The sequence below is a fragment of the Catharus ustulatus genome, chromosome 5, assembly GCF_009819885.2.
Source record: "Catharus ustulatus isolate bCatUst1 chromosome 5, bCatUst1.pri.v2, whole genome shotgun sequence".
Lineage (NCBI taxonomy): Eukaryota > Metazoa > Chordata > Aves > Passeriformes > Turdidae > Catharus > Catharus ustulatus.
The window spans coordinates 12262245-12283335 of record NC_046225.1 but is presented as its reverse complement, the minus strand read 5'-3'; the positions used below and the strand labels follow the sequence as shown (position 1 = coordinate 12283335).

General features: G+C 39.6%; 1 protein-coding gene across 4 annotated transcripts in view; it reads right to left on the bottom strand.

Moving 5' to 3' along the window:
- LRBA (LPS responsive beige-like anchor protein) overlaps positions 1-21091 on the bottom strand; it is a 365003-nt gene that overhangs the window by 164608 nt on the left and 179304 nt on the right. For all 4 annotated transcript variants that reach the window (XM_033059906.1, XM_033059908.1, XM_033059907.1 and 1 more), the window contains 3 exons: positions 12387-12511; positions 5158-5304; positions 2443-2579 (listed from right to left, as the gene is read on the bottom strand). In XM_033059906.1, coding sequence (XP_032915797.1) covers positions 2443-2579; positions 5158-5304; positions 12387-12511 — 409 coding nt within the window. The remainder of the gene's footprint in view (positions 1-2442; positions 2580-5157; positions 5305-12386; positions 12512-21091) is intronic.

The following is a 21091-nucleotide window of genomic DNA, read 5'->3' as shown; positions in this document are numbered from 1 at the left end:
AAGTTATTATATCCTTTCGTAGGCGGGGGGGGAGGTAATTAAGAAAAAAAATTTTAAAAAGTCAAGTTCTTGCCCTAAAAGACTATTTTCGTTTCTTTTTGGACGGAGGAGGAAAGAAATAACCATTCAAACTTGCGCTGCTTTTGCCTTTAAGTTGCCAAACGAAATCGTCGCAGGCGGCAGCAGCCGGGGCGCGGTGCGCAGGATGCTCTGCCCGGCGGAGCGGGCACACCCCGGCCCCGCAGCCCCTCCAGCCCCGCTGAGCTCCTCAATCCTTTCGTGGGGCCATCGGAGCGCTCTCCACAGCGCTCAGCACAGCATCACCTGGCAGAACGGGCTTAGCCCGCGGGGCTGCCCTTCCCTTTCCTTCCCTTCCCAAAACAGCCCGAAGCCCGCGGATAAACTCTGATCGTATCGCTGCCGATGCTATCGCTACCTAAGGCAGGTTTTCCTTCAGGAACTTGTCACAATGTTTTCTTTTCAGTAGTTTAGACAAATATACAGGGAACTTAAATTTATCAAACAGATGAAGCCTCATTAATTAAGAAGGCCTGCTGAGCTTACAGCGGATTAGTTGTTGGGGCTTTTTGCTTTTTTCTATTTTTTTTTTTCTTCCAAGGGGCATTTTCTACAGCACTCGTCATCGCTATCAAAAAATACATTGACTTCAGCACAGGGTGGGGCAGGGAGGCGTTAATGCATGAAAAGATGCTGTTTGTAAGATTACTTAGTTTTTTAAATTATTCAGATCTGATTTTTAGCTACCTCCCCACCTGAGACATTATAAAAGGTTTTGGGTTTTTTTTTAATTTTAAGACCCCAGCTAAAGTAGCACCGCAAGCAGAATGTAAGAGGTGTAGTCAGTATTTCATGTAACCAACCTCTCTGTTACAAGAGCTCTCAGAAAATTGTTCAGATGCAGAGTAAGAGATAGAGTCAAACCAAACCAGAACGGCTGCTCACAGTTAAGAAAACAACTCTACCAAATACTGGGAAGCAGGAGAAAAGGAGGCTAACTGTATGTTAGATGTCAGTGTTCCCACAAAACACGTAACAGGAATGGTAAGAATTAGTAACTGTACTCAAAGACCCCATGTGTTGAACATGAAAACCAAAAGTACAGAATAATGCAGACCTGTAAGACTTTTCTCATGCCAATACAATATAAAGCAGAACATTTTAGATGGAAAATGCAATACAGTAACATATCAAACTAATTTTAATTTCATATTTATATTATTTTCATCATTAAATGGGTTTTTTTAGTAAAATGGGGGGATTAGTGAAACATAATAGAAGGAGTAAGCATATAAAAATTTTAAGCATTATCTCATACTCAGAATAATTTCCAATATATTTCAAAAATCTTTCAGGACCAAAAGAAAAGTTAAATCTCATTTATGATATCGCATAAAATCACAATTCTAGTTAATCGCTTATATTAAAATCCGGCTCTAACAATTTGAGAGCGCTGCTTTTCAAAATAATTTTTTTTCCCTGATAGGATTTGATAATCCCAGCTTTCAGATTCAGCAATGCCATTTTTTAATACAGACAAGAGCAATTTACTCAATAGGAACAAAGAACTGAACCAGTGCTTAACACACAAGGTATTCTCTCTCCAGACAAGCAGAAAACCACTACTTCTTCAAGCAGCACCCTTCCCAAAGAAATTATTACCCAGTTTAACACTAGGCAGGTATTTAAGAAACCAAGAGCCATGACTATGCTTAACTTGTGAGAATATTTACCAGTTGTGTCCTACTTTTGAAATGTTGCTGTAACACTGTAGAAAACATTCAAGTGCAATGTTATTAAGGTAATTGCACAGTATGCTCCCTTCAAAATTGGAGTTTTACCAAAGGTCACTAATTTTAACCGAAAGACAAGTAATCAAGCAACTCAGAGCAAATAAAGTATGTGGAAATTAGCAAGTCAGCTCAGAAACGTCTTTTGGAAGGGCAATTATGTTTTATGCTTAGGCACAATAAATAATAACAGGCCCTGTAAAATGTGTTATAGAGTAATATGACAGGAGCACCACAAACTTAGGACTGTGGGAAGTTCAGTGCTGTTTTACACTGACATTTGCTAAAATCAGGGAAGTAAAACAAAGTATTCAGGCTAAAAGCCTCGCTGAACTTCCCCGTATTCACACGGGCCTGCGATTCAAGATGTCTTTATTTCAGAAGTGTCTCCCTGGAGCTTTATTCCCAGCAAGCTAATTAACATTCAAGTAGGGTCGAACTGTGGGAGGGGGAGAAAAAGGAGCAGGAAGGAAGGTGTCACCTATGTGAAGTTCAGCAACATATATGGTCAGTGGCAAAGTTATTAAAGCAGCAACACTGCAGCCCAATAGAGGTAAAGGAAGTCAAGTGAAGAATTAAAGGTCTTGGGTAATTTGTCATCATCTCTCAGAGCTCAGGGTCAATGATCTCTTACCTTTGGGTCGATTTTCTTAAAACTAGGATCTTCTTCATCCACCTCAAAGTAGAGCTCAGAAAGAGTGATGGAAAGGGTGCCTTTCACTACCACAGAGGGTGCCACGAGCTGAGCTGGTGTGCTGAGGGACACTGGACCTGCCAAAGCGGGAAAACACCAACAGTGTTCAAACTGAAAAGAATGCGAGTACAAATTATTCGCTTTTCAGGCCAAGTACATTAAAATACAGCAAAGAGCACAGCTCTCCCTTAAAGAGCAAACCCCTTTCTGTCCCGGAAAAGAACATATGTAACAGATTTGCAGAGTCTCTGTGCTGCCGAACACTGAAGCAGCTGCAATTGCAAACTGCTGCATACATTACACAGACCATGGCAGACTTCAGCTTTTACTCAGACACATTTTCTGTCCAAGAAACTCCAAGAGCTGCACACCTTCTGTGACATGAATCATAGAGAGTGCACACATGAACACTTGAAATCCTACTGTCTGATGTGTTCTTTAGCTGCTGGGAAGTTTTGATAGCATTTCACCAAGATGAACACAGCAGTCAAGGCTCAAAGTTGTCTAACTGCAAAGTGTTCTCTCGTGGATGCTGGAAATCTATTGTTAAGGTTACACAATGCCTAAAGTAAAATATTTAAAAGATGCTTCTGATTCCACGTTAAATATTGTTCAAGGATTCCATACAGTGTCAGTGTAGCTCGGGGACTGTGGGAGTAAACAGCTGGAGGGTTGGTTTCCAACTGAATGAATTTTTATTGGAATAATCACATCTCCACAGGGCTTATCACGGGGATCAGACTACTACTGAAAACAATAGGTTCAGCATTATATAAACTAACACATACAGAAAGAAAACAGGTTAGGTTTGTCATCTAGCTGATTAAGGCAAGGAAATGAAGTTATGTGGCTGCAGTATTATCTGACTTTCGTAAAACAGTGGAAGATATTAAAGTGACATAGACAATTTTGTTTTAATAAAGCATCTATAAATGAGGTACACACGTTCAGGTAATCAACGTGAGAATAACTGACAAAAAATTCAGATGAATTGTCATTTCCATCGATTGTTAGGAGGGTGATGGTCCTTAATCTCACATCAATCTCAATGTGTGCCACTAGGACAAAAGAAGAGATGCTCTGCTGAGATCAGAGCAGCTTTGCCCTCTATTCCCAATGTACAAATACATTGTGTCTGCAGATGGGCATGAGATAGCTGCGGAACTGCCATGATTTCCCAAAGCTCACCCCCACAAATGGATGAAATAAGCAGCTATGTGTTCTTTTGCTGTCTCCCTTTGCCCCCTGTACATTAGCATGTAATCCAGAGGAGAAATAACATTTTTTCAATCACTCGCAGACATTCAATTACAGGGCAAGCAGACAGATGCAGAAGCTGGGGCAGTCCAGGTCCTGTAGAAGACCCCTGACAATTTCCACTTCATTTCTAACCCATACCACTTTATTAGTGAGGATTACTTCTTAATCCTATTGCCATTGTCAAGATTATATAATTAAACTCCCCTTTCACCTCTATTACAGTATGAATGTATTACTCAAACCAATGAATGAATAATAGAAGGAAACATGGAGAAGGCTGTTGAGAAGGAAGCTCATGGCAGAAAGAGAAAAATAAAAGATTTATATAGAGAAATGCCTTTGCATCATTCTCCTATTACTTTATTCTTTATTGTACTTTACTCTTCCTATGCAGGTTTTCTTTTTCCTTCTGCTACATTTTTAATTTTGCTTAAAAAAAAAAAAAAGAGTGAAAAGAGTGTAATGCAATTCAGGGATAATCAAAATGCCAATAAATAATCACTTCCAGCATTTTCAGTGAATTATCATATGCATGATCCATATCAATATAAGAGTATACTACCAGCTTCTCAGGGAAACAGAATTATCCAATAAATGATATTTTCTCTAAATTACGTGTACATGGAATACCAGATGAGAAGCAAAAGGACACAGAGAAGTTTGCCTTTTGCCTGTAAAATCTATGCTGCTCAAATAGCAATTGAGACACTTAATAACTCCCAGTCTCTGAACCACTGGTTACTCTGGTTTTACATTTTGAGTTGTACAGAAATGGACCCACTCCACTGAGATTGCAACATCAGCAAAGGTTGCATGTGATTATGTAAAACTAATTAATTAAGTTAAATGATTTGAAGTACTATTTCTTAAAAAAAAAAAAAAAAAAAGTCTAATGAGACCATGGTCTGTGGAGAAAGAACTTTGGTGGGGGAATATCAAGGGGTTTAAAGGAGTTAAATCCAGCAAGTAAAATCCTTTACATGCAAGTAAATAACCAGTATGTACAATTTTATAGACTTAGGAAAAAAATTAAAGGTCTCCAAAGCCTTAAATTATAGACAGCTTACCTAATTGTCCACTAGGTCTGATGATTTGAGTAGAATGTGGTCAAGAAAACAAAAGAAGCCTTTTCAAGGTAGAGCTGTTTTTTCTAGAAGGAAGGTTTTTTAGAATAGGTATGTACTGCAGAAGCAAAAAGGCAGAGAAAGAAAATGCACAGCTCTCCTCAAATAAACCTTCAGTACATGAGGCGAACAGAAAATTATCTTAATGACCTAGTCATGGGAAGTGTGCTAACTATCAGTGTGAATCCCAAACCATGATCCATTGCAGAGATGGGAGATCAGAACTTCAACAGTAAAGACGCTGAGGAGCAAATTAGATAGGTGACATTACCTGTCAAGTTCTCCACTTCTCTTTCCTCCATGAAGGACATGATATCATCATCACCTTCCAAGAGAATCTCGCTTTCTGAGTTCTGGTTTCCTAAAACTTGACTCTTGATGGACTGCTTTCCTTTGACAAGTATATCCTCATCAGGAGCTGAAATGAGACACAGTGCTGTCTGTCAGGTCTCAGTGACAAAGGAGCATAATTTTATTTTTTTAATGTAAGTTCAGGAAGAAAACTGCTTAGGACTAGCTGTGGGAAGTACCTGTCTTAATCCTCTAATGTTAGGACACATCTAGTTTTAATCCTATTAAGCCTGCTCAAAATTATCCAGTGTTCTCTGCAGCGTTCAACTCTATTTCAAGTGTTTATGACAGAGGGGAAAAGGACACAGCAGTCTCCCTTCCCCTGCAGCCTTCCTTGGGAAGCCGAGCTGGAGGAGGTGTGTCACCCCGAGCCCCAAACCCACTCTCGGAACAAGGACAGGGGATCGCCGCGGCGACAACACCGAGCGCGGGCAGCACAAACCCCGGTACCGGAGCCGTTCCCCGGGAAAACCCCGGGAGCGGGCGAGGCGGAGCGGTGTGCGGCTCCATCCCTCCGCTCCCGTGTGCGGCCAGCCGAGCTGCGCAGGCAGGAAAGCCCATCCAGCGCTCCGTGCCCGGCGCTGAGCGGGATGGCAGAGCCCGGAGCCGCAGAACAGCCTGCACCTGCTCCCAAGGGGCACGCGGTACTCGCACGGGGCATCTCGGGCTCTGCCCGGGATTGTCGGCATGGAAAGGAAGCGCCCGAGCACGCCCAGAGCCGCGTTCCGCCTCGCACACGGTCGGGGTGTCCCCGCACACGGGCGGGGTGTCCCCGCACACAGTCGGGGTGTCCCCGCACACGGTTAGGATGTGTCCCCGCACACGGGCAGGGTGTGTCCCCGCACACGGGCAGGGTGTCCCCGCACACCGTCGGGGTGTCACACGGGCAGGGTGTCCCCGCACACCGTCAGGGTGTCACACGGGCAGGGTGTCCCCGCACACCGTCGGGGTGTCACACGGGCAGGGTGTCCCCGCACACCGTCGGGGTGTCACACGGGCAGGGTGTCCCCGCACACCGTCGGGGTGTCACACGGTCAGGGTGTCCCCGCACACGGGCAGGGTGTCCCCGCACACGGACAGGGTGTCACACGGCCGGCTGTCCCCGCACACGGACAGGGTGTCACACGGGCAGGGTGTCCCCGCACACGGGCAGGGTGTCCCCGCACACGGGCAGGGTGTCCCCGCACACGGTCCCCGCACCCCCGCCCCGCACGAATCCCGCGGAACCGGGAGCGCTCCCGGCACTGCCGCTTCCAAACCTGCTGTATTGAAATCACTGCCTCAAAGCAGAAACAGAGAAAGAAAAAAAAAATAAAAGGGAATAAAAACCCCCATTTTTTTAAAAAGTAGAAAAACAAGGGAAAGAAAGAAGTAATTACTCCCTCTACACCTAAGTTTTGCTGTGGTAATGCCGAAACACAGCAGTGTATGCGTCCGGTTTTATTCAATTTTTTTTTTAAGTTTAAATGAAAATACTGTTCCTTAAAAGACACACTGAGAATACCCATGGCACAGTCGTGTTTGAAAAACATTCACCAAACACATCAGGACCAACTAACTTCAACACACTGCTCGCTCTGATTTGAAGTTCCACGGGCTCCCTCTAAAAATATGCTAATCTGCAAACATTTACAGAAGGCAGCGACTCCCCGGTGGCAATACATAAAGTTTAAATTGTTTAAGTAAATATATGCACCTAAATTGCAAATAGTAAAACTTCTCAGTTCAGTAAAAAAGTAAAAAAGAAATCCACTCACCAGAAAGAAAGAAAGAAAGAAGAAAAGCCCCAAACTATAAAAACCCCATCATAAGAACAACAACAAACCCCAAACGACAACATACTGGTTTTGGTTTAGGCCTCAACCTCACAAAAAAACCCCAAACAATAACAACAACAATAACAAAAAGCAAACACAAATATCCACCTCAAACCAACCAACCAGAAACAGAAATAAAAAGAAATTTAACTTGCCATACAAAATAAAACGCAATTTTATTTTATACATGATCCTTTTGCCCTAGCAATAGCTGTCACTTGTAAGAAAGCCTTAAAAAATTACTGCAAAACTTTAACTGCATTGTACAAATACAAATTTTACTTTCTGGCAAAATATGCTCATGTAAATAATGATAACTCAGATTCTGGAGTTGTTCAACGTGAGTTGAAAAACTCTCTTGTCATGGAAAATATGCGGCTGATATTTAGGAAGGTTTTCCTGTAATTAACTCCCCCTTGAGGATTTTCAGTTAGCAGCAGTAAAATTACCATCAGTGTACTAACACACACCACATGCACTCTTAGTCACTGCCCTACCAGCACTCTCTTGAAGATCAAAAAAAGTAAAATAGAACAAAACCACCTCAAGATGAAGTCCAAGATAATAAATTATTTTCTTTTTTTTCTTTCTAGTCTTTTTTTTTTTCAATGCAGGCAAACTGTATTTGTTGTTTCAAAAACCTCATCTGCACTGTACATGCCTGCCACTTTTTTGCTTCCTCTACTAGAATTTGTGTTATACTAAAGATGCTGATTTCAAATTAGCTCTCTGCCTATTCTTATTTAAGATTGAATTCAGAGCTGAGATCAAAGGTTAATAATTTTATCCTTAGTACAACTTGGTATGTCCTTCAGTCTTTAAGAAAAAATAAAATCAGCATAGCAGTTTCCAAACCAAACATGACTGGATAACAGAAATATTGCTCTTTTTCATTTACTCAGATTTTAATTCTTTCCCCAACTACTGATATTCTGCTGTTTCAAAACCATACACCTTACGTACGTGCCTTTTTCAACAGGAGATTCTACACCCTGAATTATTTTAATCCATTTTTTGTGTACTTTTGTCATCTCTTTGTATATGATGTTAGCTACCAGTACTTCCTGACATGCATGAAACGTGTGTTAAAGTTAAACACAGCTTAAACACAGGCACAGGAAGAGCCTGTCTACACACCTGCAGACACCAGCTAGTGGAAGGTAATCAGACATCACACTCTGAACCAGAATCTGCTTTTTCTGTACTGATGTAAATAAAGCAAATCTGCCTTTTCTGATGTGCATAAAGCACCACATCTGCAACCAACACTCTCATGCTTACATGTTCTGCACGGAACAGAATATATTCCACATGGATTCACCTATTCTTCTGTAGATAAATGCACTGGTGTAGCTAGGCCATGGTCTAGTTCTCTTTATATATTTACTGGTTAGAGAGATGTATGACAGAGCATGACATCACATCCAATCCCACATAAGCACAGAGTTATATTACACTGGATTTCATACTCCAGATCACAGACCCTGCTCTGCTCCCTCTAACCACCCTGCCAGGCCTGCCTGTGTTGGTGTGACCAGACCCTCTGGCTCCAACCCTGGTGCATTAAAAAAAAACCTAACTGTGTTGTTTTTTTGTTGTTGGGTTTTTGGTTTTTTTTCCAAAGGGCTCCCAGAAGCTCCCTTCTACTCTCCTCATTTCTTTAAAAACATAACAATGGAAAAACCAATCACTTTCAAACCCAGTTTTTAAAATGCTATCATTAAGACTTCTTTTCATCCTTCTAGCTGAGGGAAAGTAAACTAACCAGTCGACTGCAACACTGGAGATGATCACCTGCTGGTCCCTTGCAGCCACAAAGCCCTGAACTCCACCTATTGCCTTGATGGAAATGCCACAGTTTTAATCCCCCTGTCCCCAAATTTTTAACAAACATCAATTAAAACCCCCTATAAATTACTCATTATAAAGCTTGATAAAATATTTTCTAGCAGCTAAAGATTCCCTCACAAATATTGCATTTTAGGGTCAATTTCAAAATTGAAGAGCATACCAACAGGTGTACTCTTTTTATTTTCCCCCCTCCACATTTATACAAGCAATTTTGGTTCCATTTCTATACAGTAGGCGATAGGAAGAATAGAAAAGTTAACTCCTTCCATCCCAAACTTTCTACCACAGCACCTTCACCTCTCTTCCCTTTCCCCACAATATACCATCAGACTGACTTTTATAAATAGCCAGTTTGGAAGGATCCTTTTTTTTCCTCCCCTTTTTCCTTTGAAAAATTACCTAAAGCCTTTTTTTCCCAAGCAAGTTAATGTGGGCTTGGGAATGGCAATTAAATTGTCAGAATTAAAAAATTTGTTTTTAACTAGAAGGTAGCCAGAAGTATAGTCATGGGGTTGGTATTGATTGTCTGAACAGAGAACATTAGTCTTCAGGTATTTATTCTGCCACCTCTGCACCAGAGGTTCTCCTTCAAATCAAATCAATCCTTGGAAAAGATTGGTTCTTGCTCCTAAGACACATAACCAGGCTGCAACAAAGCTGATTGTTGTTGTTCTCTCTAGGTTTTACTGAAAAATATCTAGGCTTCCAATTGTTTTCTGAATTTTCACAGTTGCAAAATGGGATGATTCCTACACTGTGAGTTCTCTGGGGTGGAGAATACATCTGGTTGTATTCGAAAGACACCAAGTAGTTGATAATGTGTATCCTCTAATGAAAGTGAGCTAAAATCCATGTTATCAAGCATGGTTACTGCTTGTACTGTTCCATTATTTACACATTATTTTCCCCTGCCTCCCTTTTGCCAAAATCCCTTATGTCCAATTTCAGGTTTTGGTCTGTGATGTTTTGAAAAAAAAAAATAAATAGGCAGTAGGAAACCTTTTATACATTATCTAAAAACGCCTTTGCTTCAGAGATATGCAAAATTAATTGAAATGGAATAATTAATGGTAAACTATTGACATGAAATCATAACGTACTGGGGCAAATACTCTGCAAATCCTAGGGATATCTACATCACAAAAGTCTGGTGCTAAAAAATCTGAGAACAATTGGAATTTCTGAGATTAAATTGGTTATTATCAGAAGTTCATAAACAGAGTTCAGAAAGAAAACAAAGCAGCCACTCCAGCTGATCTTTTTGGCAACTGTACCTTCTTAAACTCAGAAAAAAGAATACCCAAACCAAACTAAAAACAACACACCAAGAAAGCCAAATTCAAAACAAAACAATAAAAATCCCAACTACCTTTGCACTCCTATACATTGTATATAGTTTCCAGTTGAACTTGAATTTGTACTTAGGTCATCTACTTTATACCTTGCCAGTGGAAGTTCTTGGAAAAAGACAGTTCCATGTGTACACACACTCAGGCAGAAAACAACTATCTAGAATTTCAGAAATCACATTAAATAATGACTAAGGGTAAATGAAAATATTCACTGGATAGATAAAGAAACAGAAGATCAAAAGATAACAAAGGCAGTGTGAAAATTCAGAATAAAACAACATCAGGAAATTAAACACAATAGAAGACTGTTAAGGATGTCAAAATCTGAAAAGAAAGGCAGACAGAAAACAATCAGGTCTATTGAAATTACCAGAGTTAGCTACCAGCTATGCTTATTAGCTGCTTCTGAAATTGGGCTACTTTTATTCATTCTTCCTTTGTATTGGCAAAAATTGTTGTCCTGTCAATTACAAACTGATTATAAGCCACAGCCCTTGAAATACAGCATGGACTAGTGAAAATATCACATTAGTGTGAAATATGAATAATTGCATTACTGTGTCTTTACTCGTGGAAGAATCAGTTATGCAAATTTAAATGGTTGCTCTAAATATTTTTCAGTAAAAATAAAGATATTTTAAAAATTTTGATAAACAGTATAAAGATTAAATACAAAAATACAACTAGAATACATCACACTGTGACAAGATCTATTTAACTTAAAGTACACATGCCATTAAAAGGGGGGAAAGTTGCTGCTCATCCATGGAGTATTAAACAGAAAAAACCCTAGTGCCCTGAAGTCCATGATATAGGACATTAAAAACAACAAGCCCCAAAGCAAAAAGGGTTAATTAATTCTACATCTTGTTCTTCTTTCTATAGTCAAAGATGTAGGGCTCTACAAACACTGCTTTCAGATCACTTTATTGACTATTCTCTGTATAGTCATTTATTTCAGAGGACTGATGTCACATTTGGCATTATATCAGCTGACATATTGTAGACATTTTCTCCCAGAAATGGCTCTTTAAGGCTGAGTGCAAGAGGTTAAGATGCCTGACAGAAACCAACTTTATGACAGTGATGCTCTTCTACATTCATACAACACTCTTAACAATCTAAAATTAGCATAAAATGTATCCCCTACACACAACATGTGTGGGCATAGGTATGCATGTATGTATAAGTCAGAAGCTAAAAAAGAAAAAAAAAAACCCAACAAACTAAATTTAAATTATTTGCTCCATGACTTGTGCCTTCAAGGTGGAGGGCACTGAGCTTTAACTATAAGCAAATTATTTTTAAGTACAAGACTTTTCCAACTTATCAGTGTACCCTCATTAGATAGCAAAGACATAAAATTTTGTGCCAAATCCCAAAGTTCACTGGCTTTGTGTATGTTTTTGTTTTCTTGTTTATATTTTGATTTACTATAGAATTCTCAAACTGACTATTGCATTAGTTTGGTAAATACATTCCCCTGTAGAATGGATATAGCATCCTATATATGACTGGTCCCAGGTTATGAAATGAGGAGTAAAATCTGTTATAATAAGCAATCTCATTTTTTTAAAATCACCAGGTAGAAATGATCATTACCATTTTGCTGCTTGAGCAATACTTTACATGTCAGCATTTGCTACTCTTTATTCCACATCAAATTCTTGCAGAAAAACTTGAGGACTTAAGCAAAGGTATAGTTTACCTTGTGGAAGTGTTATTTCTCTTTTAATATATCTGTAACAATACGCAGGTATATGCTAACTGAAATAATTGATATGGATTTTGAATAGGAAAAATTCTTCTTCTGAAGTTACTAAAGGATAAGCAGGTAATTTACACAGAAGTCTATCCAGGCTAGTGAGGGCTGAAATTGTTGTATGCAAGGTATGCACAACGTGCCAGCCCAGCTGAGATGGAAAGAAGGGACTGAGCAAACACCAGCGCTGCGGCCGTGAAGGAACAGCCAGGTCATCCCTGTGTGGAAAACGCGCCGGAACCGTGACGCCAAGAGCCTTGGTTTTGGGACCATTTGCCAGCATCCTACAAGGACCAAGCTCCAGCCTTTCCTTCCCACCACATCCTGAAACCTGCTGCTGGTGGCAGGAGGCAGATTTTACACTGACCATGCTCTCCGGCTGCCCTGAGTGTCGCTTCAGGATGTGTCGATCCGAGGGGGTTGCGCACAAATCGTCGCCGGCGCCGCAAGTCATCTTCCCAGTAGTCGAGGCGCCAGAACTCACGAGGACGACTACAATGAAACAGAGGAGCCACATATGTTAGCAATTATCAACCAGCATGGTAGCGCTGAATTTCTGCATAAAGCTCTCCTTGTTTGCGCTGCTTTCGCCTTTTTTTCCCCTAACCTCCCCCCCTTTCTGCAATCTTTTACTTAGGTATGTCCTTGAAAATAACAATATCACCTTCCAGTCTAAGGAACTCCTTTCCCTTTTTTCTTGGAAGGTGAAATGAGCACTAAATACATCATTTTGAAATGAATTGCTGACAGTGTGATCAGTTTCCCCACACTCTAGTGGCATGTGCTCCGATTTCAGCCTCATTTCAGCCTCAGCAGGGCACCTTTCTCAGTGACTGCATTTATAAACCAGAATAGGGAAAAGGCTATTATAAATATGGTATAGCATTACCTATATTAATCAAAGTCTGTCCCCCTTCATTTTTCTTCCTAATTTGTGCCTTTTTGCACAAGGTCAGTAAATCATGCCATGAATTCTTGGTCCAGAAAGTGTTAACTTTAATGAATACCTCAGTTACATGGTTATGTATGTGATAATAAAATATTACTCTGTTTAGATGTGCAGGAATTTAATTAAAATAATCTCTTAAAATATTCATTACATTTAGCCCCTGAGGCTTAGAACAACACGAGAAAATGCATTTCTTTTCCATTTACTGTTTTTAAATAAACCATTCCAGGAGAGCGAAACAGCAATCTATTTTCGACCAAATCAGATTGCATTTCTGGTTTATGTAGTTGTGTTTTTACATTTAATTAAAAAATACATGTTATGATGTGTAATAATTGCTACATAGAAAGCATACTTTTTAAAAATTACATCTAGAAAAGGTGATATCAAATACATTATTTCCCATTTTATGCTCCAAATATATGTAGATCTTTTTAATATGGCCATATATAAGTGCCAGTTACTATCTGTTTAGATGATCATGAATGAATGCCACTGTAAAACAGTGGTTTAGGCCAGAGAATGTACAGAAAATCACAATTTCAGGTATGGCAAATAAACAAGCAGAAAATACCTGAGGCATAGAATAGCCATGATACCCTGACAACACATACATTCAGATTAAAAAACATGGACTTTGTTTGTTTACAGAGCCAGGATTAAAACAATAGATGAAAATGAAGATACATATTCCATTTCTGATCCAGGAGCTAATAGAAAGTATGCCTGTCAACACTGACAAATGAATAGGCAAAACTAATTTACAGATCACAATGCAAAAAACACTTGGTATCTAAATTTGTAGTTCTGAGGTTCAAAGGGAGAAATTAGTTTTATTTAAGGTAAATCAAGGTTTCAAACAAGAATAGTAACAAAAGCCAGAATGATTTGCATAACACTACTATCAAAGATGATTTGTAGATATTAAAAATTCTGACTGAAAATAATTTTATCAAAATGGAGGCTGTCTTTGCATTCTTCATTAAAATCATATGCCAATTTCTAACACCAAAGAAAAGGCAGTGCTAGTCTTCATCTTCCTAATTGCTTAATTTCAGAAAAATACAGAAGTATTGGAATCAAATTCCCCAGTATGTTATTTTCACACTTGTCTGTATTACAGTCATGCTAAAATTGGGCTGCTCTGATTATAAGACCCAATGATTTTTGAATAATTAACCGAAGAAAAACTACAAAATACAGGAAGATCTGGGTTTATTCAAAGGTCGATTAATAACTTAAAATTCTCCATTAGTGATTACAGAAAAAAAAAAAAAAAAAGGCAGAACACAGCTGGCTACGTGCATGCCTTTGATAGTCGTAGAGCATGGATAGGCACTTCATCATTCTGCCTTCCTACATTTATCTGTTAAAATTATTATCAAATATCAGGCAGGATGCAGTCGTGAATCACAGCCTGCTCCTCGTCTTCAGGGGAATGATACAATGAGCCTCTATTCATCAGGGTGGCAATCGGCACGAGTAATTAGTTCCCTGGACTGGGATCTCCTACAAAGCTTATTTCAGTCGGCACCACAAACATATGACAATGAAAAAGCTAATGGAAGCCGCTAAAATTTGTTAACCTCTCCTGCCATCAATCCTTCTGGTGTTCTGGGCTACAGTATTATGCAAAGATGGTAAATTATTAATTTGTCATTCATCTGCCTCGCCGCGGTTTTGATAGAATTAAGTGATGCCATTCTTCTGGATAACAATTACAATTATAGCACATTACAAAACTATGCTAAAATTATTAGGAAAATAGGTACCAATGATCAGGCATGAAATATTATCCTGAAACATAATATATCTTTAGTCCCTTGCTTTTATTTTCAATTCTGCATAGGAAATTTGCATAGGATTCTATCTGCTTCAGTGGTGCACTGATTATTCACACACAACTACATAACCACTATTGGACTGTGTGTTTTAGTATTTGTAAGTATTGGCAACCACTGCATGATGAGGGGGAAAAATATAATTATCACACAGAAAAACATCCAACAAAACCCTGCAAAGCCAAAAACAAACACCTGAGTTGACTAATTGTTACAAGTGAGCCATTTTTGAGAGCAGCTACTGGGAGAAATGCATTTTTGAACCAATACAAACCAGTACACCACACAGCTACTCCAGCACACTGCCTCAGTAGTAAGAACAATTAACCACTGTAGTCCCATCCCCAAAAGGCAATGCTGCACTATGCCTTGTTCCTCTGCAACCAGGGGGAAGACAGACAGAAATATTGCTCTGATTTGGGCAAAACTGACTGCTGGCAGACTGAAGGACTGTGAAGCAAAGGGACAAGGAGGCAGATTTTGGGGACACTACAACATCTACAGGGGAATTTGGCAACAGGAGTTCCTGGCCCTGCAGGAAAGGCTGCCATATGGACTAAAGGTGCTATATGGACTGGATCGATGAACCTAAGTACTTAATTAGTCTAAATGCAAGAGCAACATTGCTCAGGGGATCAGGGATTTATAAATTATAAATCATATCATTTGCATGGATTTGTCAGGGCCCCCTCCAACATGATACACAGTAATTAGTGGCTCCTTAGTAACAATATTGACTGAATGGAATCAAAGCTTTTATATTAAGTGTTTCATTCAAATAACATAATAATTATATTGCTTCATTTTTCCAACAGTTTCCCAAATTATCAGGCTACGTACTCAGAATTGATAGAAAACCTTTCCCTCACTCCCATGAACATAACTTCATTGTTAAAATTGTACAGACAAGATCAAAGTTTAATTGACCAATATAACCTGTTTCCACAGGATTTTGTGTCACGAAAAAATTAAGTCACTTCACTGTGGGCAGTGAGGAAAAATCTAAATACTCATCTCCACTCTCAGAACAAGAAACCTGTATTTCCTATCAGTTCAAAGATTAGGACAATTGGAGACAAAACATACCAACTGCTGTACTAGTTTTATTATGGTGTCATAGCAAAGGTATTTCAGGCATGGAAACCACCTATTAGACCTCAAACCCTTATAGATCTAAACTGAATCTAAGCCATACCAGAGAACAATGAGAGGATCATGCAATTGCTGAGGAATTACTTCTTGTAATTTCTTACCCACTGTGTATTTCAAGACACTCTGCCATCCTAGAAAATAAACAGTCAACACACTCCTTGTAAAGGGACTGTGTGAAGGAGGGAAGAGGAAGGAAAATGCAAACCTACAAAAGCAACATTTTGAGAGGTCTTAGGGCTACCAGTTACCACACTGCCAGTTAAGTGAGAATGGATTTCAGCACATTAGAGAAGACCCCACTCAGATCCTTAGGTAACTGCAGTAGCAAATAAACAAATACAGAACAGAAAAGAGAAATAAAGAAATTTAAAGAAAGACAAAAGAGCACAATGTTATAGAAACCTTCAGAGACAGAGGATGGCTAGAGCTCTAAAACACCTCTTCTATCTAGAAGGTTTTTTAACATTAAAGGCAAAAAAATCCACTTCCACAAAAGGCAATCACAACAAAATTAAAAGAAGGAAAGCCTGTGTGAAGATACAGAGATAAATTTTGAGATTACACACTCCTTGTCAGAACTCTCACTGGTAGAGTTAAGCAGGTGAGTCAATCTCCAAACCTAATCAATCCTTGGTCTCTTCACTAAGATCATCAGCAAGGCAATCAATCAGTGATGACAATTCCTAAGGTGTAGATGCTCAAACACAGAGACTTAGGCTAAATTAGTTTCATAGACAGCCAAAAACAGAGTGGCAACACCACTCATGCATCAGGAACAACAGGACAGATCTGAAAGGAAATCTAAAAGAAGGTAGTTCCACGATTTCTCCATCACCAACTGCATGTCTACTCCAACTTCTGGCTATAATTTATTACACACTTTAGTTGCAATGGTTCATCAAATGCAGAATATCAGGTGCTCCTTCTAAATTACACAAAAAAGCAATCAAAGAATGCAAATAGTGATGCCCAACTTTAAAAATAAACCAGATTATTTTAACACTGTTCAGGAATGCTTCTTGATCTACATCTAGCTAACTTTTTCTTCTAGGTAACATTTTCCTCTAAAATGTTTCAAGAACTCAAATCAGATATCTTCTGCGATAGACACAAACATTTTCTTCAAAAAAGCCAAAAAACAAAAACAAGCCTACAAAACCCCCAACAATAAGCATTTACATTTGAATACCAGAATCACAGAACTGTTTGTTTTGGAAGGGACCATAAGGATCATCCAATTCCAAACCTCCTGCCATGACCAGGGACACCTTCCACTAGACCAGGGTGCTCAGGGCTCCATCCAACCTGGCTTTGAACACTTCCTGGGATGGGGCATCCAAACTTCTCTGGGCAGCCTCCCCAGTGCTTCAGCACCCTCACAGTGAGGAACTTCCTCTCAATACCTAATCTATACCTGCACTCTAAGTGTGAAGCAATCTACCCTTGTCCTGTCACTCCATGTTTTTGTAGAAAGTTTCCCTTCATCTTTCTTGTAGCCCCATTAGGTACTGAAACATTCTGTAAAGTCTCCCTGGAGCCTTCTCTTCTCCAAGCTGAACAGCCCCAACTCTCTCAGCTTTTCTTCATAGGAGAGGTGCTCCAGCTCTCTCATCATCTCCATGACCTCCTCTGGATTCACTCCAATGGGTCCATGACCTTCCTGTGCAAGGGACCCCAGAGCTGGATGCAGCCCTGAAGGTGAGCTCTCAGCAGAGCAGAGGGGCAGAATCCCCTCCCTCCCCTGCTGCCCACAGGGCTCTGGATGCAGCAAAGGACATCTGGCTCTCTGTGCTGTGAGTGCTCATAGCTGGGTCATGCCCACCCTCTCCTCCACCAGCACCCCAAGTCCTTCTGGGCAGGGCTGCCCTCAATCTGTTCATCTCTCAGCATTGATTTGATTGTCAATTCACTGCAACGCTGCAAAACCTTTGGTGGAATACCTGCAGCAGACTGCAGGGCATCTTGTAATGTAAGAGGCTGTCTGATCTTGCAAATTGAAATCCATTGCATTTCCATTGCATCCAGCTGGATGTCCAGAATATTAACTAAAGTCTCTTATATTTTGCATGTAATAGTAAAAGGTATATTCCACTAACTGACTCAGTAAAATGTAATTTCAGAAAGCAAGTGAAACATTTTCTGCAGCTATCCTATACTTTTGTAATGAGCTTTCACAAAATGTGATCTAAAAAACCGAGTTACACCAGATCCCACAATGAGCATAATACTAGTCACATGTCAATAAACATTTATCTAGAAAGTATTTTGTATATATCTAGATACTGACCTGTTACATAATCAAAATATATATAACACACTTTGGAAAATAAAACATTGACCTTGATGATGGCAAAGCAAACAGTGATGATGTTAACAGGCAAGTTCTCAGCAGCACTACCAAGTTCCACATTTCATGCAGAGATCCCATGCACAAGTGTTTGCCACGTGGCAAATCAGAGCACTGATGCAGTAGGGAAAATTACTTGCTCTGCAGATCAGGTTCCTGACCTGATTCCCACTTTGCCTGTACTACCAAAGCACACAGGAAAAGATTTGATTAGTATTAAGCCAAAGTTGCAGCTAAAGTATTACTCAGCCAGCTACACTCTGTGTGTATTTCACAGCATTTCACTGATAGTGTACATACTTCAGGACATTAAAGATTAATTAAATCCTGATAAGTGCATTGAGATCTTTGGAGATGCTACCTACATCACCTACACTTTCTTCAATGGCCTAACCTGCTGCAGTTCAACTCTCTCTCCCTCTCTCAGCTGCGGCCACTCTAAACCAAATCACAGTAACCAGCTAAGGTTATTAGAGTTCATTGGTTTTATTCTGTTTTATATCAGTGACCTGTTCACCCTGCAGCCTCATCTGTGACTAAAAATATGGGAAAGAGATGTGCAGGTAAGAGGAAGGAAGGAAAGGATGAGGAAGAATACCAAAAAGACGTATCATGAATCATACTCTTATATTAACACAGTCTCAGCCTTTTCATGTTATCTTCATTTTCCCCACACATAGACATTGATATTCCATAGTTTCAGGATAAAGACTTCCACAAATGGAAAAAAAACCTGGCAATCTTTAAGAAAAAAACATTGTGCAGGTAGGCTCTTAATCTCTGCCACAGTTACTGCTGCAGTAACAGGAACTGGTCATTACAAAGGCCCAAGGCCACTGAGCACAACTTCTTTGGCATAATATCAATTATGCAGAACACTAATGTAATCCATTAAATCAGCATAGTCTATTCACTTCCTCTAACCCTTCTCCAAGAAAACATTTGTCTGTAAAGGAATTTTTTTTTCCCTAAAAGGACCTTTTCCTATATCTGTGCTTCAATTTTATCGAAAGGTGAGCGTGGAGGGGGGATTCCTGGGTTTGCTGAAGAGAGAGTAGTGTTGTTCTTCTCTGAGTCTTTCAGAAGAAAGAGATGTGAAAAGCAGGCCATGAACTTCAGGTACAACATGTGTATGGACTTAGCACAGATCTCTGAGGACTCAGCACAGTTGCAGGGGACCTTTGGACACTTTAAACCTCAGGTGCTCCCAGTGTAGAGGAAAAGGGAACATCAGCAAGGGAAGCCTGTCTTAACAGATGTTTCATGCTATTTCCCCACATAAACACGACAGTACAAACAGCACAGATCTGTAATTCCTAGATTTTGCATTTTAAAAAACTAATGGAAATGCTGTTAGTATGCTTTGATGCAGTAAACAGAAGATTATCTCTGTCTCACCCATTAGGCACCTCAGCTACAACTCCTTGCCCAGGACTCCTGACTTCTGTGTTTTCATGGAATCATACTGAAAATCAATTCCCACCTCACCAGCATGCAAACAAAACCAGAAGAACAATGCCAATTTCAGATATCACAGGGACTCTTTTCTGCACTGACAAGCTTTGAATTCCTCATTTAAAAAGCAATCCAGAAAAAATGTTGACTATAAATGTTTCAGCCTCCCTTTACACATTATAAAGCACCATGTCAGGGAAGACAAGCCCACCTTTAAGGTGCTGCTGTCCTAGATAATGGTGTTATTAACCTCCAGTTTAAAAACACTTCTGTTTATGTATGAGTTTATGTAGGCTCTTCTTTGATCTTTATTAACCCCTTGGTAGCTAACCACAGTCCCAGCTTTTTGGAGCATTCTTTGAAGTGCTGGCATTCCAGTGCTCACTGATACTTCAAAGAGAGCTCACTTAAGTACATGGTACAGTTCTAATCACGTATTTCTGCAATCACTACCTTATCTTAGGCTGATCTTATTATGATCAGTCTAAAACAAAGCTGCACTTCCAAAGACATCACTGTGAAACACAGTTCAATCCGTGTTGCATTTCTGCCAAGATTAATTACAAATTAACTGAAACGAAAACTGCTCCACTTTTCCACCAGAAGTTAACAGGAAAACTTTCTTTTGGCTTTCAGCAAAATTAATTCAGACATGATTTAGACATGGAAGAATGAACATATAGCAAATTTACAGTGGGATGCTTTGGCTTAGTTGCTCATAAATCTTTGCAAATCCTATACCTGACTGCAGTTGTTTTGCAAAGTAACTACAGCTCATACAGACCCCATAAACTGCTATTCATATTGAAAATAACAATAATTCCCACAATATACGAAAACAGCAACACTGCATCTTGCTGGAGATTTTTGCTGTTTGTCTAATAATCCGGAATTTTAGTCTGCAGTGCTTGGTCATCCCTTCTTTGCCAAAATGAGCAACAAATTATAAGAATAAATGTTGAAGGATACAATATGACAAAGGAGCCAGGACAATCTTAATCTCCTTAGCCATTCCTGTTGGTTCTGATGCTTTCCTGTAAGCACATGCATAAGAAGTACCTATTTATTTCCCCACTAATTACAGCAACAGCAGGTTTTCTGTGAGGAATAACGTACATTGAAATATCATGATTAAGATTAATTCTTTCCAGTAGTTTGGAATTTGACATCATCATCTTTCAGCAATTGTGGATTTAATATAGATCAACTTTTGAGCAAAACAAGGAAATTTGGTCAATTCTGTGATTTTGTTTGTACATTGTTCTGACCCCAAAAGTATTAAACACAGAAATTACAGTAACACTTTTCCCAAAACTCTTAGATTTGAC